This window comes from Struthio camelus, chromosome 9, assembly GCF_040807025.1.
Source record: "Struthio camelus isolate bStrCam1 chromosome 9, bStrCam1.hap1, whole genome shotgun sequence".
Taxonomy (NCBI): Eukaryota; Metazoa; Chordata; class Aves; order Struthioniformes; family Struthionidae; genus Struthio; species Struthio camelus.
In genome coordinates, this window is record NC_090950.1 from 17,757,151 (window position 1) to 17,785,061 (window position 27,911).

At 38.8% G+C, this 27,911-nt stretch overlaps 1 protein-coding gene and 1 long non-coding RNA gene across 3 annotated transcripts in view; one reads left to right on the top strand and one right to left on the bottom strand.

Annotated features, from left to right (window-relative positions):
* Positions 1-27,911, bottom strand: part of LOC138068196 (uncharacterized) — a 45,258-nt gene that overhangs the window by 4,553 nt on the left and 12,794 nt on the right. Inside the window, exons 2-3 of the long non-coding RNA XR_011142890.1 lie at positions 11,319-11,460; positions 6,066-6,240 (exon numbers count right to left, since the gene is read on the bottom strand). This is a non-coding gene — a long non-coding RNA (uncharacterized lncRNA). The remainder of the gene's footprint in view (positions 1-6,065; positions 6,241-11,318; positions 11,461-27,911) is intronic.
* On the top strand, positions 1,480-27,870 carry AGTR1 (angiotensin II receptor type 1). Of its 2 annotated transcripts, none has more exons than XM_068954646.1 (3): positions 1,480-1,595; positions 6,939-7,070; positions 25,458-27,870. In XM_068954646.1, the coding sequence occupies exon 3, from the start codon at positions 25,510-25,512 to the stop codon at positions 26,548-26,550; it is 1,041 nt and encodes a 346-aa protein (XP_068810747.1). In that variant the 5' UTR covers positions 1,480-1,595; positions 6,939-7,070; positions 25,458-25,509; the 3' UTR covers positions 26,551-27,870. The 2 variants fall into 2 exon arrangements, with proteins under 2 accessions (XP_068810747.1, XP_068810746.1); XM_068954645.1 differs by having other exon boundaries at positions 1,490-1,595; positions 6,953-7,070.

Sequence of the window (27,911 nt, forward strand, 5' to 3'; positions counted from 1 at the left end):
AATACAACTAATAACATGTATGGGAGTAGAAGAACAACCTGCAGTAGTCAGCTGACAGGACTGCAGAGGCCTGAATGGTACTTAGTGGCAGCAGCTTGCAGTCCCTGTCATGGTAAATTTGTGAACACACACATAGTTCATCATTAGATGGTATCTCAGCATGATCACTTCAGAGAGGAAGCCAATTACAAACTCCCCAAGTGGCAGGAGGGCAGTGAGCTGCCAGTAAGACTACTTAGATCCTGACTGCTGTGCTGATGAAAATGCAGATGCTTTTTCTTGACATGACGTAAAATCAGAGCAAGAGACTCTGCCAGAGGTTAATTCTTGTATCCATGTAATCCACTCATGGTCCATCAGAGACAGCCTGGAACAACTAAGTTCATGTAATGCTCCTCAGTTCTGTATTTCTGTTTGAACCTCTGATTTAGCTACAGACATTTAGAAAAAAATTATAGCCAGACAATTCCCTGCTGATTGTACATGTGCAGATGCTGAAGAGCAATTATTTTATTCCAGCTAAAGTTGTTCTTACTGTAGAGTCCAAATGTTTCCTCTTGATTTACCTTCTCTTACCTCTATCACTAAGACTGCTGTGGATCCTAATAACTATTAGTTACAATAAAGTTACGCTGCTTACCCTTGAAAGATATTACAGTCCCAGGTCACAAAGCCTTCCTTAAGAGGGCTTTCAAAAACACACTGGGTGTATAAAAACAGATTAGAAAGCAATGTTCTGTTGCGCAGGTCGCATTGCAAGCATTAGCTCTGTCCACAACTACAGACAGATGACTCTAAAATAAAATAAGATTTCCGAAATCCTGTTCCTGGTGAGCAGGATAATGACAATCTCAGAAAGCCTGCCTGAGAAGTTGTTCCATGTCCTGCTTACCAGATCCAGATTAAGAGAGAAACAAAAAATCCCTCACATATAACATCCTTTTTCACCAGCCAGCCCTGGCTCCAAGCGCGTAGCTACCAGGACATACGTTCCAAGGCGGGTTAAGACGCCTGTTCCCTTCTCCCCTCCACCCCAGAACAGTGAGTAAACTTTGACAGCTTATGGCGGTTTTCCATACAGTGCAACTTCACTAGCGATGCTCCGATCACTTCAGGCGCGCTGGCAGCCAGGCCTGGGGATTCCTAGGGCAGCCGGAAACGGTGGTGCGCCCCTTGCAGCACCCACAACCCAAGGTGCAGGCGACAGCAGCCAGCGGCCGCCACGCCCGCCCCCGGCACCGCCGGGCACCCGCCGGCGGGTCAGCCCCCCTCGGGGCAGCCCGCCGCCCTTGGGCGCTGCCGCAGGCGTGTGCCGGGGGGCAGGCGGGGGGGCAGGGAGGGAGACGGGCCAGCGGGGGGTCTCTCCCGGGAGATGGGTGGGGAGAGGCAGGCGGGCGAGCCGCCCTGTGCAGCAACGCCCCTCGCTATAAATGGAGGGGCCGCGCCGCGGAGCGAGAGGAGCCGCGCGGCCGGGGAGGCAGAGCGAGCCGAGCCGAGCCGAGCCGAGCCGAGCCGAGCCGAGCCGAGCCGAGCCGAGCCGAGCCGAGCGGGCGCCGTCGGGGCTGAGGCGCCCGGGCGCCGGCCCCCCGGGGCAGGTGAGTCGCGGCGCGGAGACGCCGGCTGCCGGCCCGCTCCTCGGTCCCCTCCGCACGGATACTGCTCTCTCATAGCCCTTCTCCCTGACCGGGGGGGCGGAGCGGGGAGCGTTGAGCGTTTTGGGGGGGCGTTTATAGTTTCTGATAGTCTCCTGCTGAATTTATACTTTGTTTGCGTGAAGTTGGCAGTCTCTTGTCCTGGACAAAACGCAGACGTTGAAAGGGGGCTCGCCTTGGGGGCCAGCTCTCTAAGCCCACACTTAATTTATCTTTATTTTAGAGGCAGTTAAACGGGTCCGGCTCACAAACTCACGATCACGGCATGTGTGTGAGCTCTGGTGTCTTGCCAACAGTCTCAAGGTGAAGAAAGAGACACCCTTTGACAGCAGGCATGGCACTTGGAGCGATATCCCCCTTTGACCATCCTGCCTGTTCCTGACAGCCTGCGGGAGTCAGCTCTTTTACCTCTAGTTGGGATCAGATGAGCATCTGAAGTCTTTATTAAAAATCTACTAAGCCCCTGATACAAATTAATCAAAATCACTAAAGGGGATGTTGATCATTTTTTGACTGGTACAAACACCTCTGTTTTCTTGGAAAAAAGTCTCACAGGTGGGCAATATAATTTTCAATTATATATAATATTATATATATCGATTATTTTATATATATATAATAATATATATAATGTATTATTTCAATATAATTTAGCAACTGGTTATGCTTTCATCTAAATTCTGTAGCATACACTGTCCATAACCAGACTTTATCCCACTTCTGAAAGAACAGAGCAACTTGCACTCAGAAATTTTTAACTAGTATAAGTTAAACTGGTTGTTTTGGTGTCATTCAGCTTCCAAACTCAGCGTGGACTCTCAAAAACAAAGCTGGACTAAAGTTCTTCAGCAAGTTCAGGTCAAATTCTGTAACATACTTAGTATCCTCCCACTTTCCATACATTAAAATGTTTAGATGTTATCAGTTATTTACAGATGCACAAGCCATATAAATTCTTCTGACTTATCAGTAACTAGATAAGTCAGTCAGTTCCAAGTATGTACAAATGGTAAATTTGCAGAATCAGATTATGCCTATTTCTGTATTTCTGCAAACTCACTGGAATTAATGGGTTACATGGGAATAAGTGACAGCAGGATTCTGTCCAGAGTGTGCTGCAGTTCACTGTAAGTTTCCCTCACTTCTGTAATTAGCAGTACTTGTTTTGGGATTCTTGTGCTGCATAGCATGGGGCCGCCTAGGAACTGGGTTCAGTAAAATTACAACCCTTAAGTGCTGATGTTAAGGAGTTGGTGTTGTTGTTTTTTTTTTTGGTGAGAGTTGTCATTCTCTTTCCACTTAGTTGTATGAACCAGTACCACTAACATGATTAGATTTTTGCCTGAATAAGGAGTATTGAGTATGGCCAGAAGCAGGTAATTACCGTGGTGATGTAAAAGGGCCTCACAGCTCTGTTTTAGTGGCAGACAAATGTTTCATGCTCCTGACTGTGGCAGTCCATTTTGTTTGTTGCCATCATAGTCTTTCAAATTACTGTGTCTTTAAAAACAGTGTCTACAAATTAAATTTTTGCTCATTTCTTAATAGTTTTAACTTCTTGCCTTTTCAGCAGGAATGTGGTATTCCTGTACATGTTCTTCTCTATATACAACACAAACGACACAGCAGTCAAAATGTCAGAGTTATGTCTTCCCAGTTTATGTTGCTAAACTGTAAAAGCAAACTGGTCCTGTACAACTTAGAAAGACAAAAATCATATTTACCATGAAACTTTAATATAGTTAGTCTTCTTTTGCTTCTGTCAAGGTAGTAGAGAGAAACAGAGTTAGTTCTTTATTAACTGGAGGAGAGAGGAGTGGGCCCTCTTCCAGCGGTGTGAGATGCCCGGCCTTCTTGCCTGGCAGCAATGCTTTGCTTGGGTTGGACAGCACGTGTAAAGCGCAACTAGAAAGTTGCTCACTTTTAAGCCAGTAAAGACCAGGCAGAAATGCTGGTATCCACAGCATTGCAGGAAAGAGGAGTGTAACCCCTCTCCGTTTAAAAATGGCACGACTCTACTCTCAGTTTAACATGTTACAGCGCCACAATCTGTTTTTATAGTTCTCTTAGAACAGGAAAAAATTTGTATTTATGTCTTATCTGCTGAATGAATTATAGTCAATAACTGATACGTAGCTCATTCTTTTGCTACTGTTGGTAGCACTGTAGAAAGAGAGGCAGATACAGAATGTGAAGCTGGTAATTTAACCACATATTCTAGAACAATTGTCTGGAAATGTAGGAACTGCATACACACACGTGGAAATGTTGGAGAGCCTCATGTTAAGTTTCGTTTCAGATGCAGTAACTGCATTTTCCTACACTTCGGATTTTTCTGCAGTGTGGTAATTTTATCCTCTATGTTTCTTAAAGGAACACATTTAGGTGATCCTTTTCACTGGTACTTCCTGTGGCTCTTTACTACAGCTCTGCTAATTAATATGGTAACTTAGTTACATAAACTACAAACTCTCACTACACTGTCCTGGTTAAATTCTTATTATGCAAAAATATAGTCTCAGGTGAAGATGTTTTAAATAGTCACAGAATACTCATTTCCTCACTACTATTTCTCTGAACCATCTTGAGGTCCAGAATCTATGAGTGTCACCTGGAGTATTCATAATCTGTCTTAGGGCTATTATTGCACACATTTTAAGGTATCTAATCAGACTGTGAAAACACCATTTTTTTCCCCCCGAGTATTTGCCTTGAACCTATGATTCCAACACTTCATCTCTTTTTCTTGCCTGATGATTTCATGAAAGGTCAAGTTCTGTCTCAGGTTGGAAAGAGACCATGGATTTTTATACACTGCTATAATAAAATATCACATCTGATTCAGTTTACTTGGTTAATCTCGTTGTGCTTTTTTGGCCAAATTTGGTTATTGTCTTTTAAGAGACACCTCAGTAAGAGGAGAAATAGGCTATAACTTAATCTGAATATATTACACCTAAAGCTGGGTTGGGGAAATGGCTTAACAAGATTCATTGACATCAGAAAATATCTACCCGGGCAGAATATTAGGTATGCCAGAGAGTGGCCAAATAGCCAAATTAGAGGAGAGGGGAAAAAGGCAAAACAAAACCCTGCAAAAAAACTATTTGTGGCAGTGCTACCTAAGAGGAGGTCTGGAAGTTTATGAAAAATGCTTCTTTCCTTAACCATAACGTATGGAGCTCAGGCAGGTAAGTGGAACTGCATGAACAGAGCAAAAGAGACTGTGGGGAATATTCTGTAGGGAATAGAATCTGAATGACTGAGAGCAGAAAGAGGGGGAAAAACTAAGCAAAATGAACACTATTAATTCACCTAGACTATTCATGAGAATATTAATGCATCTAGATTCTAATGCTAGTTAAAGAGTAATTGCACTATTGTGCTTTAGACCTCTTGCAAATTCTTGCTTCTATTTTACATCTTGCATTTATTTTGAAGTATCACATCTCTCCAAAAACCAAAGTGTAATCTCAGAATCCTCTCAGAGTTGCCAGGGGTGTGCTTACATCTGTGTGAACTGGGACAGGGTATAGCCTGGCCACTACAGCCATGGCAGCTGAGTGACACGGGCCCATTTCTATGAAGAAGAAAGAGATGAGGAGTCTATATTCTGGAAGTATATAGCAAGGGCCTAAGGAATTAGTTCAATGCTGTGCCCATGCAGACATGCTGTAAAACTCCCAATCTTGTTATCTGGTTTTGAGCACATCATATTTTTACATATACTGTAGACTCTTGTGTGTTTACTCAGACTAGAGATTTAGCTAATCTTGTTTCAGTTCTTATGGAGAGTAAGTTAGATAAGGCTTGTTCATGCCTCGCGCTCTTGGTTGTGCAACAGTTCCATCAGAAGTGGTCCTCTGCGCTACTGATGATAGTGTTCTGCCATATGTTTCTCCCAAATAAAAATTAACAGTTTTGCAGTGTTCCTGGATAGCAGATTTGACCTGTGGACAGTTCCTCCTTGGGAAAGCTATGGGATTTTTAAAGTCAGCCTCTGCACTTTTAGGATCACTTTTGAGAAACAAGGTGAGAGAAAATTGCAGAACATCACAAAGGAAGTTTTAGAAATATTGCAGAATTCCAAAGATAAAGCTAGAAATAAGGAGTATTGGTAAAGAGAGGGGAAAGGGGAGGGAAGACTTACTCCTCCCTCCTCCCTGCAGCATTGGTTTCTACCATGCTAACAGGAGTAAGCAGAGGTTGCTATTGCTAAGAATTTTGAACCCCAGCTACTTATCAAGACACTAGGGTTATAGGGCTTCACTCTAGAAGCGTGATGCTATTTTCAAGGTGAATCAGATCCCAGTTCTGGAACTACCATTTTATGCAAAGTAGAAATTTTAGCATGTAGCACAGATTGAGTTCAAACACACTGGAGAATTTTGAGTAGGCTGCAGCATAACTTACTCTTGGAGCTTAAAGATGTATAGACCTTGTGTATGAGGCTGCCCAGACACAGCAACCTGGTGAGTGCCAAGACCAGGAAGGCTCCAACAGGGCTGTCTTCTTGTATACAACTGCTATTGCACAGAAAGTTACCAATCATCTTATTTTATGTGTCTTCCCTGTGGTCTTAAAAACCCTGCAAGATGAAAAACAAGTCAGTAAGTTTTGCTAACCACAATGTTTTTTAGTTCACTTTACATCAACAAATTTGTCTCATAAGATCTCTTTTACCAATACACACAGTCTATCCAGAAGTCATTGTACTCAGAGCATTTATGCCGTGTTTTATATCATCTTCTAAAAATCATCTTTTAGCAAAGAAAACAATGAAAGATGTGCCTTAGAAGAATCTGTATTATTTTTGAACATTGTAGGGAATTTAACAAATCTGACAAACGAGAGAAGGTACAATACTCATGCTCTGCTTTTTACCTCAGCTGTAACAAGTAAGTTAAGAGGTTACCTTTATTGTAAATCCTAACAGCTGTGATTGTTTGAGACAAAGTGCATATGAAATAGAGTGGCTGGTCTAATCATTTACTGACTTATCTTCAGATAAATGATGGATTAGACTAAAATTACTTTGGGCTTTCAACTGAATCATAACCATGGGTAGGAAAATGTAATGCTCAGAGTGGCATGCTGTTACTGTTCTCTGTTGCACCATCATCTGAAAGTACTACAGATTTGGGGCTCTCAGGCCTCTTACAATTTTCATTCCATTTGGTTTGTGCTTGATAGCAAAACTGTCCAGGTATCAGCTATATAAAAATGCTGGCTAGAATGCTTGGTTACTATTTATGGTGTTTATCTGCTTTTATTGTAGTTGAGTAGCATTTCTCTTATAGGGACAGAAAATGGGTAATAACTGAAGATAACCTCACAGCAGGACAGTGAGATCAGATTGGCAGTGCGTCAGTGAGTGGCATGACTGAAGACGAGACAAAAAGCAAGCTACAGCAAAAGGTAACATTGGCAATATCTAAAGAAACTGGTATTGAATTTGGGCAAGACCAAGATTTAGTCAGTATTTCACTGTTTGAGAGGAAGGCTCTAATTAAAGTTAAGGCCAGATCAAAGAATGATTTAACCAAATCCCCAATTTTAACTAATTCCTTTCTTTATTCCTAGATTCCTAGTTCCTCTCTATTCTAGATGGTACAAATTTGCCAGTTACTGATATATTGTTGACTAGTGGAATATAAAATCAACAGATACAGTATAGGAACATAAATAGAATATAAAACAGCACTCCTGAGTTCCCTTCGTTTGTAGAAAACTCAGAGGGATACACTGAATGAAAGTACTGTGCCTCAGCATTTCTAGCTCAGAAACACCCATGCAAGTAGTAAAACACTCCAGAAAACCACTGAACAGCTGTTCTTTCATGTTGGGGGGCTTACGCAAGGGAGAAAAATGCACGAGCTGACTTCCTTAAAAATGTTCTGTTGGCAGTTATCCTCCGCTTAACCCTGTTCTAGCATCCTCACAGCCTGGCCAGACCCTTTGCTCAAAGCTTCAGCACAGAATGTACAAAGATGCAGCCTGAACTTGTTTATTTAGAAACCATGCATGACCCTCCCAATCAGAGTTTACAGCATGGGGTTCTCCTTTTTGTCTTTCTTAATAAAAATCCTATTTTTTTCTCCTTTCTCCCCCCATTCCTCTCCCATTCCTGATACCCTAGCCTAAAAGCTCATACAATTTTCCTTTTTTTTTTTCTTGGAGGTATGCTTATCCCAAGAGTTAGTGGGAGTAGATGCGTTTCTGACAGCACTGAGTTTCTAGTAGTTCCTCTGGATTTTCTGTCCCTAGGTTTTCTCCTTAGTGTGTAACAGTCAGAAGCAGAGAGCACAGGGCAGGCACAAAAAGCTTTCTAAGGGCACTCTAGCTCTAGCATTAATATTCTCTCATTATTTTACTGTTAGCTTTGTAATTAGCAACTTTCCATGTTAAGACAATTACCGTTTTTCTCAAATCAGGCCTTAATTCAGGTTAAACATATTTCTTAACCCATACGCCTCCTACAGAGCACCTTCTAGAGAAGGGTTCAAGAATATTTTGAGCTTCAATACACTTTATCATGCTGTTCCATTTCACCAACTGTTCTTAAACGCCTTATCAAAAAAGGCATATCAGTACAGGACAATCACACATCCAAGCATTCGCTCAGCTCAATTAGTAATTCTTCTGGTGCTAAAGTAAAGCTTGCATGTGACCATTCGGACAGCACAGCACTACCTTTTTCAGGCATTTCAGTGCAGCTCGCGCTCTGGCTGTAACAGTGAGGCACCTGTTCTTTAGGCACTAGAATGCTATTTTCTGAAGTGAAGAGTGGTTTTTTTTAAGTGTAAAGTGCTTGAAAAAGAAAAAAACAACAACAACAAAAGGGCATTTCACTTCTTGAGTTGTTCCATCCTTCCTAGTTTGGCTACCTCTATTGCTGGTCCTCAGTACCTCAAAGGAGCATCTGTGAGGAACGAGATAGTAAAGAGTTCACCAATTACTGAATTTATTTTCAAATTGGCTAATAAACTTTATTTTGGGAGGGGAAAAAAAGGAAACAAGCTGTACAAATTTGGCAGAATATCTATTTTGCTATAATTCTATTAAGTGTGCTGCCTTCCAGACAAAGCACTGGGGATCGCAGCGTCTGTTTTATCATGGGTGATAATACCTTTCACTCTGACATGGATTAAGCTGTCTCTATTTGACTTTCTTTCTCTTTGATTAACCCCTTAGCACCATGCTAGTCCCACTGAATTACACAAACATGAATACATTACTTGTATTTATTTGGCTAGTCATCAAATTTCCTTGTAGCCTTCATATGACCTTCCTTAAATAGGGATTTTGTGTAAGTGAAAGCACAATTAGGCCTCTACATTTTCTATGTTGTACTTGCTAACATTCACAATATTACTAGTTTTTCTTAGGCTCAGCTGTGTTATCATTTTAAAAGATTTTTTTGGTCTGAATAAGCTCTTGTACTTTATCAGTTACCCATACTGTTTTCCTTTCTACCTTTGGTTTCCTTTTTCTGACCCTAATGAGGCATTCATTAAGAAGCCTCCATGCTGATCCATAACTTTTAATCTTTTAACTTTTCCCTCCAGGCTGTTACTAACATTCTCATTTAAGGAAAAAAGTCCTCTTTGATGTATATTGTCTTAGTGCACTATTTTCCCAGTTTAAGAATATCTAAATTTTTGTATATAAAAAAAATCAAGCGTCTCAGTCATACACAGTGAACCAAGTCCTGTTAAGCAGTGCTGAATTATGATACAGGGAAGACAAAGCTTTCTCTGAATCACAGAATCAAAATTTAGCAATCATTGTCTTGCACCTAAATTCACAATGCATTTGTTTTCACCTTAAAATTTGTGCAATAAGACAAATACTACTTTTCAGAATGAAATAGGAAAAAAAATATTTAATCGCAAGAGGTTTGTTTTTCCCCAGAGCCATAACACCTTAGTTAGCAGGGAGTTATGGGGAAAATAGTGCTAAAACTTGCACGCTAGTCGGTTTGGTTAACATGAGAGATACTTTAGTGATACCATACTGGTATATGTCTGTGTCTGCATGTGAATGCCATATCTGCATGAGAAAGTATTAGATTTTCAGCTACTGTTTTCATTGCTCAAACAAAGTTTCTGCTAGTGACTTTAACCACATTGGACAGGTAAGAAACAGGGATGTGATTTGCTAGAGTATTTTAGTGGCGGGGGAGTCTTTTTAGATAGCATAATGTGCAACATGAACTACTCACAACCAACTAGGCTAATTTCCATTAGATCAGAAAGTGAGACAGAAGAACACAGTTATTGCTGAAGTCTGAGAAATCTTCACTGGCTTGCTTTGCTCATTGATGTACACTTGTCTTCTATGTTTGCAGCAGAAAAAGTCAGCACAGCCTGCAAAAGGGACTGTACATTAAACCTATAGAGCTTTCAGGTACATCATGGCTCTGTCCTGGTGGTTTAGCTTAACGGCAGGGAAGTATCCTTGATTAATGTATAGGCAAGACCTCAATGTTTCTGTTTTGCTGCACACCTCAAAGCAAGTTTGTGTACATAAGATCTTGTAGCACTCTTCTTACTATTTTAAAAGAAAGTCTTACAGAAAGGCAGCTCCTTGCACCAGAGATGTATAAGTAACTTTATCTTGTAGAACTCATGACTCATCATCTCACTTTTAACTAGGGAAAATTATTCAGTGCTTATGTTACATATTTGATATGAACTTTCACTTCTGTATCTTCCAGCTTTGCAGAAGAAGAGTAACATGATTGTGAGAATATAGGTAAATTGCACTATGGTCTCCAAGTAAGTTAAACTACTAAGAAAAAGCAGGGAAGCCTCTGTTTGGACTAACTTGAAATTCCATGAAGAATCCCTATAACCTCCCATCTTTGTCCACAAATTTAGCTGTGTCCCCTACCAGCTGAAGAAGCAATAGAAACTTAAATAAAGCATCCCTACAGTACTTCTATACTAGTAACATCTCTGATTTTATTGGAGTTGCTTTTTTCACAGTAACACAAAACTAGAGGAAGGCCTAAACCTACACCTAGATTCTCAGAAAAATCCTTTCTCCCAGGAACGGGTGATTTGGTTCACAATGAGACAATATAGCTTTGGCCTTTCCATCTGGTGTTCCAGTGTGAGCTACACCAGTGACAGGAAAGATAATGACCATGATTGTATTTTGCTGTGAACATATCATTTGCGAATTAACCATTTCAGAACATTATGATTCTTAATTTAGATGCACACATCTTATTTTCTGCTAAATTATCAGCTACTACTAATATAATAAAGATATTGAAATTATGCAGCTTTTATCTATTTTTATTCATAGGCTGGTATCTGTATACTTATTCACCTGGGTTTTCACAGACTAGACTGTAATAGCCTTATTTAGATGTGCTACACTATAATACTCCTCTTATAGCCAGTTTTAATGTGGTGGTACTGAATTTTTTTGTCTGCCTCCCTATGCTATCACTTATTTTCTATCCCCTTACGACCATGCCATTTTGTGGTTTCCACATTCTCAGCAGAATTTTTAGGGATGTTTTATCCTTTACCATATTTTTTTCCTACCTGGACTGAAAAGCAGAAAAGACCCAGATTTCATCACATACATACCATGCATTACACTTCAGTACAACTAGCCTTAACAAGCGCAGTAAGAGATACGGCCACTTACCTTTTTCATTGACTCATCTGAAACAGCAGAAGTTGAAGGTGTGGAGAGTCTTCAGTGTCGGAGGCAGGAGAGTCCAGAAGAAAAACAAACTTGGTACCTGTCACTTCTTCGCATGCTATTCTGCAGGAGTAGCATTACTTTCCTGCAGAAAAAGTAATGTTTCAGTGTGATGCAAGTTTATAATATAGCTGCCTTCAAATTAAAATACAGCAAAGTCTGAGACTGTTACATGCTGCATAGCCTGGGAGGAAGAGCCTCTATACATGTGACCTCTCTTATGTGTTGGAGTCAGTATGGGAATAATAGTTTGTGAGCAAGGAAGCCCCATGAAACGCTAATATTTTGTGGCTCAGTTTTACAAGCCTTAGTGTATGTGAGTTGCTGTTACTTATTTACCAGAATGATTTCAATATATGAAATAGTTGGTGGTCAGGGCTCCAGAGCATTATGTATGCCATAGCTGTCATTGTCAAAAAGTACAAATGACCTCCAAAGAGACAGGGATTTCATTTGACTGTCGAAAGAAAGATGTGGATAGCATTCTTGAGGTTATCAGCCTCTCATTCCCTTCTCCCATAGTGAAGTAATTTCCACATGCTGTGAATTCTCAGTGTATGTTTTCACACAGGAAGGCCTGACTCTTCCTTGCCTGCCACTTTTGGTGCATCTGACCCATTAAAACCTTTGCATTTGGATTCCTGAGCATCACTAGATGAAAACTCCCTCAATCATCAGGCTGGTGGAGCTCACAGTAGAAGCTTATAGTTCATTCATCTATGCAAATAATGGTGCTGACAGAAATTTTACATGTGTGAGATAGATTTTAGGGTCTATCTCTTATCTAAGGGTCTATCTCTTATCTAAGACCTTTAGATCTTAAATATCCACAAGTTGCATTTGTGTAGGAATGTGCATTGCTGTGGAATTTTAAAAATATATATATTTGAAAACTTATTCCATGAAACTAAGCTATCAGTACAGAAACTTATGAATTCATCAAATGATTTCACTCACTCTTAACAAACGTGAATTTGATTTCTCTTTTATTAAAAATGACAACATGGGGCACACTATTTTATATAGTCAATACCAGCCGCAATAAAGGGAAAATGTGAATTCATTCTTTTACTGTCATTCAGAGAAAGTAACCATGCAGCATATCACCTTTCACAGCCCAAACTAATCTCACTCTTATTTGTTTTGGGACTTGATGGCTTAATCTTGTTAACTATTGATTCTGTTGGGTACTTCTAAATACCCAAAAGATAATACATAACCAGGCATCAAATTTGAAGTTTTACTATGCATGTATTTCCTCTTTGATGATGATTTCCTGTTCCAGCACAGAACTTTCCAAACTGAGAAAGTAGATCACTTCTCTTAACCTGAAGCTGTGTGTTCTTAATAAAACAATACCTTATGTTGTGTTGTCCTTCAAGAACCTTCAAGAGTTCAAGTACTACCTTGATCAGAAATAGATTTATTTTTCTCTTCTGGAATCCAATGTGAATGTGCAGTTAAAAAAGGTTGTTAACAGTAAAATGAGATGATACGTCCCTGGCTTCTGGTCAGCCTACCAATCATTCATCATTTTTCTCTCCTAGGGAGGGCCACATCCTTCCTTTCTGGTAAAGCTAATGGCTAGAACAAAGGTGCAAAAATCCATGCTGGACTGATAAGACTTTGAAATGAAGGCATTAACTATCGTTAATATATCCAAGCATCTTCAACTTCTTTTAGGAAAAAAAGAGCAATTCCTTACCTTGGGGTATGAACAAGAAGAGTGACTTCCTGCTACTTTGACAGTGGATTTATTATATTTAAAAATAAATTCAATTATAGGTTTAATAACTGAGATAAGGAAAAGGTGGTCTTCATTCCTGTCAAGACAGAGCAACTGAGGTGACTGGGACAAGGGGACGTCACACAGAGATTCACTTTTCAAACACACAGAAAAGATACTGAAGTTCAGCCTTTTGATGTTTAGTTTGGGAAGTACTGAACTGAAAGTATTAAGCTAAAAGTTTATTTTACTTTCTCTGTTCATTTAGTCAGTTTTTCAGCTTTAAAGTACTGCTGTGGGGATAATTTTATATTCATATATCCTAAGACATATTAAACATTAGAGAATTTGCAACACATTCATACAGTCTTGGTCGAGGAATGAAATCAGAGATTGCTCTGAAAGATAAACATGAAAGGAAGAGACCAGAAAGTGATGTGGAAAATGTAAGATACCAGGAGTACTGGGTACACTGTTAAGCTAAACTGGTAGTCTCTAAAATTGCTACCTCACTGATCTTCCCCAAGAGATTAGATGAACGCACTGCACATTGAGAATGATAGAATGATTAATCCTTCAGTGTTTTGGAGTTCAGTTCTACCTTTACTGAACACAAGAATGTTTTTCCTCCCCTGAACAGCAGACAAAAAATCATGTGCGCAAAAGACAAGTTCCCAGAAAATAAAGTTTGCTTTTAAAGCTAAACCTAGGGGATCTGAAAAAAAAATGAAACCTGTAAACTAAAATACTTTGCTGAAAGTTAAGAGTAGTACTGTTTTGGCTAACCGTAACAAGGGCTCTGTGGATCAGTCAGCAGCAAACTTCTGTACAAGCACTCAACAACAAACACAGTGGCAAACTAGCATTCGCTAAACCATTAAATTATAGTGAAGTTGAGCAATCTTTCCTTGGCACTAACATCTGTGAATAAAATTTCATGGAAATGTGTACATCAGGATTTCCCAACTCCTGAGGGGAAAAAAAACAAAACCAAAAAAAAAACAGACAAGAGAAGGGAATTGGTAGAGTTAACTTTGGCCAAAGAGCTAAGTATGGTGAAGAAATTTTTCCAGTGTTCCTGGACTCTTAAGTACTACCAGAGTGCAAGCAAAAAAAGTCCAAGATTTCACTGTCTTTACAACTAACACCCTTTAACTGTGAAATTATTGCACTGTAGGTTGTTAAAGAAAAAGTAAAAAATTTGTCACATCTAATTATACGTTGTAGTATTGTTAAGCATGGTTTGAAGATGTTGCTTTCCTAAAGCCAACATTTTTCTTCTTTAAAGAGTTTCTTAGCACTCGGCTTGTTCTTCATTCAAGACATGATCCACAATGTGCTTAAATCAATGAGTTTTCCAGCTTCCATCTCCTGTGAACTGTGCTTCAGACCCCTGAATTTTAGGAACTTAGACTGAGTCACAGTCTCTCAAAACTGGTTATTTTTCACACTCCCTGCAGAATGGGGCAGATCTCTCAACTCCTCCAAAGTCTTGGGGATCAACAGAGGACCCTCAGGACTGCACAAGAGCAGAGGCAGCAATGACAGGACTGGCCTTGGGAAAACGCTACAGTTTCCAAGCTGGTCCCCTACAGATTACTAGAATAACTTACTGATGCTCCAGATGGTTTCGTCTCCCTTTTAAACACAGGTGGTCAAGAGAGGCCCTCACTGGTAGCTCAGCCTACCAGAGCGGAGTCAGAGCCTCAGCTAATTGAAGCCTTGAAGAATGTTATGAGTTCTGAATACAGAACAAAAACAACTTACTTTGTAATACAACTTACTTTGTAGTATAGGATTGTCTTCCATTAGTGTCATTTCAGGAAAAAGTCAGAAGCTTTTTTTCGTTACTGTGCAGCCACAGGATACTAGCGGTTTAGCGGTGGCCTTTCACTTGCACTAACTTTTACCACAATATATTTCTAACACAAAGTGCTAGATTGTGTAGATGAAAGATGATTCTTCTGCATTTTAAACTTTGCCAGCTATTTGCTAATTTTCTATCTCTAGAGCCAGGTTTTAGCCATTCAGTGTGGACTTTATACCACACTTACCCAAGCTTTTCTCCATTTCCCCAGAGCACTTGTATTCTATCTAAATACTCCTGTTTTTAGCAGCTTCAAGATATAACCCTCGTTTGCTTGTACGGTGTTTCTTCCAAACATCCCTTAAGTGCATAGGGATTCATTGACACTGTGTAACCCCTGTTTGACATAAATATAGGGCAAGATCCTGATTATTTCTGCTTATCTGGCAAAAAGTGGTATAGTTCATTTCAAGTCCATGGTTCTACTTTGCTCATCTACTCGTCTCAATAAAATAAATACCACCGTAGGTAGCACTCACAGCCATTTTAGGTTTTTTTTTTCTTCCTATCTAGATTGACAGGTTAGGAAAAGTCTAGAGTGGAAGAAAGCTTATAAGAGCTTTTGCTGTCACTAGCGTTAGAGAACTGTTTAGCTAAATAAATCATTTGAAACAGAACACCACCCCACCATTTCTTGTCAATGTCCAAAGGGGTAATAAGAAACCCTGGTGTATTAGTGAAAGAGGCAGAAGGGAGCAAAATGGAAAGGATAGATAATTTTTTTAATTATATGATTGTGTACAGTTCATAAAATACATAAGGCACTTAAGGTCTAAAGAACACCATTCGGATAGTAAAATCTGTGTAGGCTCACATTGCCACGTCACCTTCCAAAATTCCTCAAATTCCTTTAGGAAAAAAAAGAAAGGATTAAAAATAGTTCCGTAGTGCCATTTTTAACAATAAACACACCTCCCTCTAAATAGGAAAATACATGTTTGAGTCAAGTTAGCTGAGAAGTGAAGTTAACCTAGAATTAGCTAAAATTACTTTCAGTAATTCTGGCTGATATTTGGGGTGGGGGGGGAAGGAAAATAAGACTTATATAATTAATAATGTGCCTAGTAATTTTTAAAAACTCTTTTAGACTAATGAGTAGGTGTCATTAGTTTTCATCTACATTTTTAAAGTAAACTATAATGTTACTCTCCCTCTAAAAATCTTTCTTTTCTTAATTTGGCTCAGAAACCCCAGAGTGTTTAAGCTGTATATGTCTTTGAAAAAATAAAATGTCAGGGCCTTGTTCCATGACTTGCTAGCACAAGAATTGAGCTGAAGGTTAGTAGAACCAGGAATATACTAGAATAAAGGAAAATAGATACATGCTATTAGATACTACAATAAACTTAAAATTGTTGCCTCTGGTACATTATACTTAAATACAGAAGTACAGATTAGGTCTTTTCGGTTGCCTCTTAAAGAAATAATTTTGAAGGAAGAGGATATTCAGAAAAGGCTAAGTGACAACTCTTGAATATAAAATAAAGCAATTCTCTTATTTTTAAATAGGAAATATAGACCTCTAGTGGTCAAAATGTATATAATATGAATTAAACTTCACAGCAATTTAAATGTCACTGTGGTTAACTATGTTACTTTCCTTTTCCTTTATATTTTCTTTCCCCCCCCAAAAAACAAAACCCAAAGAATTTCAAAATAATGTCCCCCTAATTCCGCGGTCTAGTCATTCTGCAAGCATTGATTTTTCCAGGGAAAAAGTTCTTTCATCTGTCCTTTTTGCACAGAAATGTTATGACTAAAATTGAGCAAAGTTGAAAGTTACTTGGGAAGTGAATGGAAAATTGATGAGATTTGCCTGTGACAACAGACAGAAGAGAGATGTTCATTCCTTTCAGAATAAACTGTGAAAACCACCATATATAAGGACAGGCTGCTTTGAAGTATGCTGGAGGAAATAAATACAGAGAGAAGTTCTCAAGGTCAGAGTACATAAACACAGTTTACAGTGAAACAGTCACTGGGCCACTGCTAGCACAAAACAAGCAATAAGCCATTTAGAGTTTGATCTAAAAGAAGAACTGTATTCTAGAAATATTACAGGTGGTTTATTTGCCAGCTATATAGAGCTAGCACTAATGAAGCAGAGCAGCTCCTGCCATTGCAAGTGAAAGACTAAAAGAATCCACGTATAGGTTAGAGCCTTCAAAAGAGAAATAGTTTGCGCTAAAATAAATTTTTTTTAAAAATACCATTTTTCAATCTTAGATTGCCCAGAAAACAAAACACTGCTTCACCTCTGCATGATTCTAGCTTACGATAGTTAAACTTTTATTAGCAGAAAATTATCATAACTGCTGCATGTTACGCAGGCTAAGCAAAACATAATGAAATAAGTTAATTAAAATTTATTTCAGATCAGGACCCCACTCTTGCAAAAAAAACATGAGCACGGAAGACATTCCACTTAACTTATGGAGTAATTGAGAGTAATAACTAACTGAGACTAATACAGTTACCCAGAAATATATTGGCATAGGTCATGCAACTATACATTTATACAGTTAATAACTGCTTTTTGCTTCAAAAATACCAAAGCATACTTCTCAACCATAAGGTTAAGTACCTTAATATAACTCAGAAGTTAAGCAAAAAAGCGTACACCACAAAGCTGACAGTAACTTCAACCAATTATGGCAATTTCTTTGTGAAAGACTGAATAGGAGGCCAGCTATTAAAAAAACCAAAAAACAAAAAACAACAAAAAAAAACAAAGCAGCCCAGGCCAGCACTGAGGTCCTGCAGGTTCTGTTTGTTTTCATGCCATGCCACCTTTTGATCCAAAATTTGCAAAAGCAACAACCACTTTTTGATAAGAGTTTTGAAGCTTGCTTTCTGTTCTTGATGCTCATGAACCGATGTACAGACAATGCTCCAGTTTTATAGTGGCTACTGCCATTTCGTTTTAGTAATATTTTGATTTATTCTCATTTAACATGACATCTGAGACACTGACCTCTGTGGAAGATAGTGGCAGTGGGACAGGAAGCCTATGCAGATTGCAAGGCCACGACAGTTTGAACTGTGTGCCTTTACTTGCCTAAGCGTGTGATGTGGCATTGCTCTCACCGTCATTCACATGTTAACTGTGGACTAAAAACACTTAGGCAAGCCAGGGAAAAAACGAGTGTTAGAAGGGTCAGCAGAAATAAGAGCTTGCAGAAATTTGCAGCTTAATAACATGTCCATCCTCTGCAGGTTGGAGGGACACACACACACAAACACACTCTTCTGGACTGTTTTGCTACCTGCCAAAAAGTACCTGGTTTTTGTTTGTTCTTCGTATAGGTGGGTCCAGACAATCTAGATGCCAGTGGGAAACTAGAGGGGGCAGGGAGGTTTCCTCCTTCCTATTCTCATAGGAAGTTCATCCAGTGCCTGGGATAGGAGGTGTAAAGGAAAGCCTGTAGCTCAGCTCAGTCCCTGGAGGATGTGAGGAACAAGCTAACTGGAGCTGGACAAAACCATAGAAAATCTAAAAGAAAATCCCTGCAGCTTTTTGCATTTTCTTACTTAAGATTTCAGCAAAGTAGGATCGGGATGCTCAGTTTGAGAATCCTGGGAACGTAGTGTCCTTCCAGCATAGCATTAAATGCTAGTATTTATTATAGGGGTGTCTCCAAATCTAAGAAATTTAAAATGTTTCTGTCTTAAAGTGCTACTGGGAACAGACTGACAAGAGGTATATGGGTTCTATATGGGCCACGAACAGATGCCATTCATAGGTTTCATTGACTTGAACCGTGTTGGAGCCACAAAGCTAGGGAGACCCGTGTTTGACACTCTGCAGCAAGCTGAGCATTCCCACTTCACTGTAAGTCTGCACGTTGAAACAACTGACATCAACCACGGGACTCCCAAAAAGTCATCCTTCCCATTGCTCTGGAGCATGGGTTTATAATAAATACATGAACACAGCTATCCTGCCAGAATATTTGCTCAGAGAGGAACAGCACTCAATACGTTTCTTATATATCTTCTAAATCCATATTTGTTAAAAATAGTAATTCTTTTCTCTGGAAAGATTGCTATTCCATTTAATGCAGAGTGTTTGTAGAATATAACCTCATTGCCAAATGAAATGAGCAGTGATACTAACAGAAAAGCAGGGAAGAGGTTGAACTAGGCATATGAAGTGGAAGAAGAGATACTCACTGTGGCAATGAGGATAAAGAATGGGCAGGTAGAATTGCTGGGTAGAAAGAAAGAGGCAGTGATAGAATTGCTGGGTAGAAAGAAAAAGGCAGTGAAATAAAACATTTGGCAAGTATCATTAGTTTTCCAGAAAAAAAGAAGAAGAAGTTAGGAAAGGGGGAACTAAGCTCTGGTGATAAAGGAAAATATACTAGGCTGACAGTGAAAAGTAAACACAGTATACTGAGCATACTGTTCCAAAACATTTTACAGCCTCTCTTCTTCCTGTGTAATAATTTTGCATAAAAATAAAGCACATTACCCTTTTAAACATGGAAATATCTTCTCATTTGTACAAAAAGCAAATAATCCACCTACCAGCAGGAAAAGAAAAAAAAAAGAAAGAAAGAAAGAAAAAAACCCTTACATTACCTAGTGGTAACGTGGCTAATCTGTCGCAGTGCAGTCAGCCTGAATTTATTTAGCCACTGTCAAAGCAAATATCAAAAACACATTTTCGCTTAAAATTTGACTTGTGACATCTGCTTCCCTATTTATAGCCGATGAAGCTCTCACAGGAAGCCACAGTCAGTGCTTGCTATCTGTCGGTAGGCAAAGCGCTGTTTACCTTACGTGGGCCCAGCTTTCCTTGCTGTTTCGACAGGCAGTTTAATTAGGATGCATGCTCACCCAACAGAGGCAATGAGCGGAGCAGTAAATAATAGTTGGTAGAGCACTCTGAAGCATTTCATTATCAGTGACTTATTATAATCACTGTAATTAAAAAAGATAAAAGGTCAAACAGGACAGTAACATACAACAGGCGTTTGCCGCTCACCAGATAATTTGCTTTGAGATTGATGTTGCCACACCATTCACAGTCACATCAATTCAATCCTCTTAGAAAAAGCTCCTTGTGTATCAGCCTTAAACTGATCCAATTATCATTATGTTAACTCAGGTCATTTGAGATGCTTTAAATGGAGTTATCAATGTGCACAATTTCAATACGTACATTTAACCGGCCAGTGGTTTATCCAGTCCTGGTGAATTCTGGCAGCATAAAGTTGTATTAGCCATCTACGTCTGCAAAGTTTTTAAATAATCTCGAGTACTTCCCGTGGGGAAGTATTTGCTTTGTCTAAAGTCTATATAACCGTGGCCCTGGGACAAGTGAGTGAACTGCAGCAAGTGATAACAACAGCAGAAATAACAGTGGTTAAAAAATAATAATAATAAAAAAGAATAAAATAAAGGAGGAATAACTGCCTGTAAGGCGGTTCACACCACCACCACCCCGCCTCAGCGCTCATAGCTGCCACAGGCCCTCACTCTTCAAAATGGATGACTTTTCTCTCCAGCTTTGAAGCTTCTTCTGGTGCTCTAAGGTTACAAACGTCCTGGAGGCAGCTGATCTCACTGAGACTAACTTGGCAAGTCTAACAATTCCAGTGAATCTAAAAATCCAGCCGGGGATTAGCAGTGCCTTCCCCACTGCAGCTTCAGAGGTCAGGCTCCTCAGAGGGTCAGTCTCACAGCAATATTCAAACTGTCCGTGTTTTCAGACATACAAATTGCAGTCCATATCCATTTACTCAAAAGCAACTACGTACTTAATTTCGACTTCCTTTTCACTTACTGGAAACAGTAATGGATTTCTTCATGTATTCATTGTAATTTCCTGGTATACCTCACAGCTGGCAATGTGCCGAACACATCCTTTGTGCGGTTCCACTGACTTCAACTGCGTTGCACCAAAGGCTAGGCTGGTCCTTTAATTCCAGAAGGATTATATCCTTACTCAGATAATAAATATAACACTATTTCTGGGCCAAATTCCTGATTCTCCATGGGAATTGTTTTTCACTTTTACTGTCTGAAGACTGCAAAATAAGTTTATGCAAATGAATAGCTCACAGAAAGCTCATAGAACCTCAGAGCCAGGCACAAACGTCCACTTGATTTTCTTTTTAAACACATTTTTGATAATTAAACGTAGTCCTTAATACACAGAGAAAGTGCAGGTGCTATTCATTGCACCAACTAAAGCTACTGCTGGCATGAGAAGCACTAACCACCACGTAGGTAGAAAAAGGAAATTGAAAGGTAAACAGTGAAGTATACCACACCCGAGGGGTGGGTAAAGCGTCACCGAGAAAGATGCCTCGGCATCTACTACCATACGGAATCACTCAATCTCACCGAAAGGGGAGTATTCGCCATCAGATCTGATGTGCTTTTCTTTTTTTTTTTTTTTTTTTAATTTCCTACAAGAAACATGGCTATGTTTGTGTCAGCCACCAAATCTGCCAGTTAGTACACACAGAGCAGGACGTACTCACTGAATAGCATCAATTAATCTGGTCAGGAAGAAAGGTCGTCTTCCACCTGAATTGGGCCCTGATCTACTACTCTACTGCAGGTCTAGCTTGCAGTGCTGTTTTTCTTAACAGAGATTTCACCTTGGCTTCTTGCTGCTAACTTCTGGCCATAATCTCAGTGGGTGAATAAGTGAGCAAAGGTGATGATAATGAATAGACCATGCAGCACCAGCGTGTAGCCAGGACAAGACAAATATTTGCAGACCTTGATGCTGCAGAATCTATCAGTTGTTGTCAAAACTTCTTGGTCACTTCCACGACCCAGGGCTGAGATAAGAGGATTTCTTTATCTTGCAGTCTTTTTATGCTGGCTCTCCCTGTCCTACAAATAATATGACCTTCCACAGAGCCAAACCCCATGCACTCTAGATTTGGCACGATTTAAAAGCCAGGAAGTTGAGCTCAGGATGTATAGAGTGCCACACATGGTCAGAATGATAACCATTTGTTTGTGCCAGCTGTGTTTGCTTGACTTTTTCCACTTCTTTAGTACAGTAAAAATAACCAATGTTGTTTTGAGGCATCTGTTACGACTAGACTAACTCACCGAATGAATTGGAGAGACTGGGAAGAATTAAATGGCAATTCTCGACAGAAGTTTTGTCTTCAGTTGCATTTAATTAAGCTATTCCATTCTTGACAGAATTCTCAAGAAGCTAAATCTTGAAATTACGCTGTTATCTTTACTGAAATTATTTCTAGAATTATTTCTAGTCCAGGAGAACATATCACAGAACATCAGCAACAATAAAGATATGCTGAGTCTGTTAAGAGCACAAACTAATAGAGTGAGAGCCAAAAGGGGACCTTGCTCATAAGGGGCTGGCTGCAGCTTATCTGCTGGGTCCCATTCCTGGCTCTGCCTCACACTTCCTGCACGGGCTTTGCCGAGACATATCTATGCCTCACTTCTCTATTAAAAAAGAAGGATTAAAGAGTCAACCTATTTGCAATAAGGCTTCTCTCCCAACAAGAGCATTCAAACTCCTCAACTCCTCACACAGCAGAACCCTGCCATAATGGGAGCCTCAGTGCTGAACAACACCAATAGCGAGCAACCTCCTCCATAACAGCACAGCCCATATTTCTATATGGACGGATATCTTTTCTTGCTGTATGCATGTATACTGACCAGGGTCTTTGGTCTATTTATTTATCTATAAAAAAGTGACTTTGCATTTATAAGGTTTTTTGTTTTGTTTTGATTTTTTAAGTGCCAGCGTCTGGGTTTCAGAGAGCAAAAGTTTGCTTTGGCTGACAACTGTCAGGATGCTGCAGACAGAAATAAACACTACTCTGCAATAATAACTGTCATTTTTTTTAAATCTCCATTAATTTTTGAGGAAAGATTGCTTCTCTGGAGACCCTGGAAACGATTTAATATCAGAGTCACTTAAAATTTGTTACCTGCTTCCTAAAGTCACAACTCATTAATAAGGAAGCCGTTCTTGGAGAGCACAAAAGCCTTGGCAAACCCAATAGGTGCCCTGTAAAATGGGTTTTAGGCCATTTGCATATGCTTCTGTGGTCTAAAAATATTTTTTTTAAATATACTGGGACAACAACTTTAATTCTCAGGCACACAATTTCTGTCACTAGCTGAAAGGGCAATGTGAATTGTGGTCCCCCCTGCACCTTAAACTCTTTTTACAGATATTAATGTGCAACAAAGCAGCACAGGTCTGGATTTCCACAATTTTTTTTTCCTATTCGTAGCTTAAATATCATAATTTCCAAGACAGATGGGAAGCTAGGTAATTTGAGCACATTTAAGATATTTACAGTACAATGGAACACTAGGTTGTATGACAGTCCTCATCTTTCTCTGTGATGTAGAGATGGAAGTAATTAAGCTTGAAATGTTGTATAGAAATACATACATACATTTATATATATATATATATATATATATATATAAAACAGTGATTCACATCAGGGATCAAAAAAAGTACCTCATCTGATTTTTTTTTTTTTTAAACACACTATACTTATCATTCTACAGAATGAACTGGTCATCAAAATGTTTAAGTATAGTTTCTGAGATATCTGAATAACTTTATCCCTTAGATATATCACCTATTTACTGAAAACAACAACAACACCCCACCCTACATAGCCAAAAACTCTTCAGAAATTATGGTTATCTGCTATTTTGATTCTCTTATTACTTTTTTGACATATGTTCATTAACCAGTTTTATTTTAAATTGGAACCTTGTTAAGTAATTGAAAGAAATTAGTTTTCATTTAATTCTAAAGAATCTAACAGTGTTAGGCCAAATCGTAATGTTCTTACCTCTGTACTGTTTTACAGACAAAATCTGTACTGAAAAAAGAAATTGGTTGAGAAGATATTTACAAGTTTTTTTTTTTCTTTTTAATTCTGAAAAATTAAATACTTCTGTCTTGGTTCTCCTGGATCCTCTGAAATTCTGATGAATTTATATCAGCTAAGATGGTGCCCCTTTGCTTTCTGGATATTTTCAAGGAGCTGTACTGGTCAGCAAATCATAAAGTGTGAAAAGCAACCCTGCCAAAACAGCTACCCGCCCATTAGCAATATGCATCGTTTACCACAGATGAGTCAGACGTACGACAGAGACAACTACAGAGTTTCAGACTAATTTAAGTGTTCTAATCTATTTTTCCCCATAATTTAAAAGGTCAGAAAGCAAGGACTTTGGAATCATGGGAATTAGCTTTCTGGCAATACTATCGATAAGATAATGGAATAGGAATTAAAAAATAATAATCTTTTCTGAATTAAACTTTTCCCTTTATGTACAAGAATTCACTTAAAAAAAAAACTGAGAAAAATCTGCATCAGTCATACTTCATGTGGACTCAGTTTCAGACTGCTGGCTTTCCCCTAAATACTGTAGATTAGCAGGTGACTACCAGTCTGGAGAATGGGAAGGAACTGGTTCTGCAGTTGCTAGGTTTTCAAATGAAACAGCACTGACATTACTACATCTAGTATAGGTGATATATTTATTTGTTTTCTCAGTTTTTTTTTTTGTGGGCTGAGAATCAGCATGCCCTTTGGCTGGGATTGGTGTGGGGTTTATTTATTGCTTTACTGTTACGCGCTGCATTTGTGAACCGTGGCTCAATTCCAGCTCCCTATAAAGTCAATGAAAAAGTTCCTGCCGACTGCTGTAGGTGTTTTATCAAGGCTGTAATGAATAATCTCATCTCCCACTCCAAATCAAAGAAGATTAAAGCTACAGGAGCCGTTGGTTAAGTTCTGGCAAATATTTGGCCAGATAAGATCTAGTTCTGTCTACCTACCTTCCAAATAAAAACAATTCAACAGAAACGCATGGTGTGAATTTCCCAGTGAAGATGATGCACGTTCCAGACAAAAAAAGTGCTTCATAACTGAGCCAGCTCATATCTATAGTTTTGGGCTAAAACTATGCTGAGAATGAACTACAAGATCGCACTTGCTGATTTGAGACTAGATTACTGCTTCTATTCCAAAACCAGCAGAGAACCCTATCCTCATGTTTTTGGAATGAAGTTCTGTTTTCACAGACAACGAGGGCAGGATACTGCCCAGGATCAAATAAAAGCATACAACACTGGCAGCTTTAGCTACATAAAGCAAAGGCATGGAAAAACAACAAGTGCCAATAAATAGATCAGAGTGTATGTTTATGAACAAAAGCTAAATAAAAGAACAAAAAAGTTTCTATTGTTTTGCATTAAAAGTTCTCCTGACTAAATACCAGTCAAGGATTTGGCCTGTAACCCAGTTTTCAACTGAAAACCATAGGCAATGGTCAGTTAACGAAAGATTAATTTCTTACTCTTCTATGTCTTGTGAACTGGAATTGAAATGTCTTACAGTGAATTGGATCTCCAATGAGCCACAAAGTCTTGAAGTTTAATTGGAATCTTTTTTCTAGATTAATCATTCTCATGAATAATATTTTCTTCCTTTCCCCCCACCAGGTGTGAACTTCATATTTTTCTCTGGAACTAGGCAACAGAGGAAAAGATCAAGATGGTCCCAAATTATTCTACTGAAGAAACTGTTAAAAGAATCTACGTTGACTGTCCAGTTTCAGGAAGGCACAGTTACATCTACGTTATGGTTCCAACTGTTTACAGTATCATCTTTATCATAGGCATATTTGGGAACAGCCTGGTCGTTATTGTCATTTACTGCTACATGAAATTAAAAACAGTAGCTAGCGTCTTTCTGCTAAACCTGGCCCTGGCTGACCTGTGTTTTCTCATAACTCTGCCACTCTGGGCAGCCTACACAGCCATGGAGTACCAGTGGCCATTCGGCAACTGTTTATGTAAGTTAGCGTCAGCGGGGATAAGTTTCAATTTGTACGCCAGTGTGTTCCTGCTCACGTGCCTCAGTATTGACCGGTACCTGGCCATAGTACACCCCGTGAAGTCCCGAATTCGGCGTACCATGTTTGTTGCCAGAATAACTTGCATTGCCATCTGGCTTCTAGCCGGCGTGGCCAGTTTGCCTGTCATCATTCACCGGAATATATTCTTTGCTGAGAACTTGAACATGACAGTCTGTGGTTTTCGGTACGACAACAATAATACAACGCTCCGGGTCGGATTAGGTTTATCCAAAAATTTGCTGGGCTTTTTAATTCCTTTTCTGATCATATTAACAAGCTATACCTTAATTTGGAAGACCCTGAAGAAAGCATATCAAATTCAAAAAAATAAGACCAGAAATGATGATATTTTTAAGATGATTGTGGCAATAGTATTTTTCTTCTTCTTTTCTTGGATTCCTCATCAAGTGTTCACTTTTCTGGATGTATTAATTCAATTACATGTAATAACAGACTGCAAAATCACTGATATTGTGGATACGGCTATGCCCTTCACCATTTGCATTGCTTACTTTAACAACTGTTTGAATCCTTTCTTTTATGTTTTTTTTGGAAAAAATTTTAAAAAATACTTTCTTCAGCTAATAAAATACATTCCACCAAATGTCAGTGCACATCCCAGTTTAACAACGAAAATGAGTTCCCTCTCATATCGACCACCAGAAAACATACAATGAACCACTAAAAAGACTGCTGGGTCTTTTGACAGCGAGTGATGTGTTTTGCAATATACTTTTTCAGAACAACCTTGTGAACGAAGCAGCAAGAGTGACAGAATTCATCTGCAGTCCTGAACATCACAGCTTACTGCTCATTACTAAAACATTAAACCACCTCAAAAAAGTCATACTGTAAGGATTTAGCGGTGGTCTTTTGTTTTATATTGTGAAGAGGACTGCTTGGTTTTCATTTTGTTCTCTATTGGAAGCAACATAAACAGTGGACAGGTAGTGCGAGGTTATTCTCAGCATCCTGCCATTTACTTCAGAGAGGGTAGATAAAACTGTAAAGATCTCTGAACTGAAGTTAAAGGAAAAGCATGTGTAAATTATATTAATTGAGAAGGACCTGTTTTGCACATACATGAGCAATTTTATTGTAAGTATGTGGAATTTTGTTCAAAGAGTCAGAAGACATGCACTGCTTTTTTTTTCTCTCTCTGTAATTACATATATTATTATAATATAACTTGTTATTCAAATGTATGTTACATCTACAAGCCCAATTCCAAACTTGGATAGAAATTTAAAGACCTTGAAATTGGTCTAATTCCCCGTTATGCTACTATTTTTCATTTAAAAATGGCAAAAGTTTATAATACATGCAATAAATGCAGATTTATTTATTAATTATAGAAGAAATATATTTCTAGATTTATATTCCTACTCAAAGATTTCAAGTAGTTCAACTAATATGGCTGTCAGTCACACCACTAAACATCTGAGACCAAACTTTGTTCTTGATTTTTATGGAGTTACTCTCTATTTATATAAAACCATTCCTGGAATAAGGAGCATTTACTCCCTGTAGGACTCCCGCTGACGCGTATGGAACTATTTCAAATTCACACTAGTATAAGTCAACAAGGTTTGGTTCAAACTCCCCTCACAAATGAGGGGGAAAAGGTGATAACCACTGTAGGACTTTTCAGCTAATGATGTACTCATCTGCCCTTCTGACCTCAAGTAATGAACTCCAGAAAATATTTGTTCTTAATTCAGTCTCATCTATTTTCTTCAAAAATAACTAAGTTCATAAATACTTTTCAACGTAGCAAAATGCAAGAAAAAGTCCAATATTTTACATATATCATGTAGGCAAATATATGATCCTGGAGAATATGCAGTATTCATAGTCTTAAAAATTATATATTTAATGTGATTTTGACTCAGCTAGCAAATGGTTAGATTATCCTTGTCTTCTGATTATCAGTGTCTTGCATATACACAACTATTTTTTTTTTAAAGATTATTTCCTAAAGTTAAAATAATCTTAAGTCAAAATACCACAAGAGAAGTTATTTCTATAGTTTAATGCT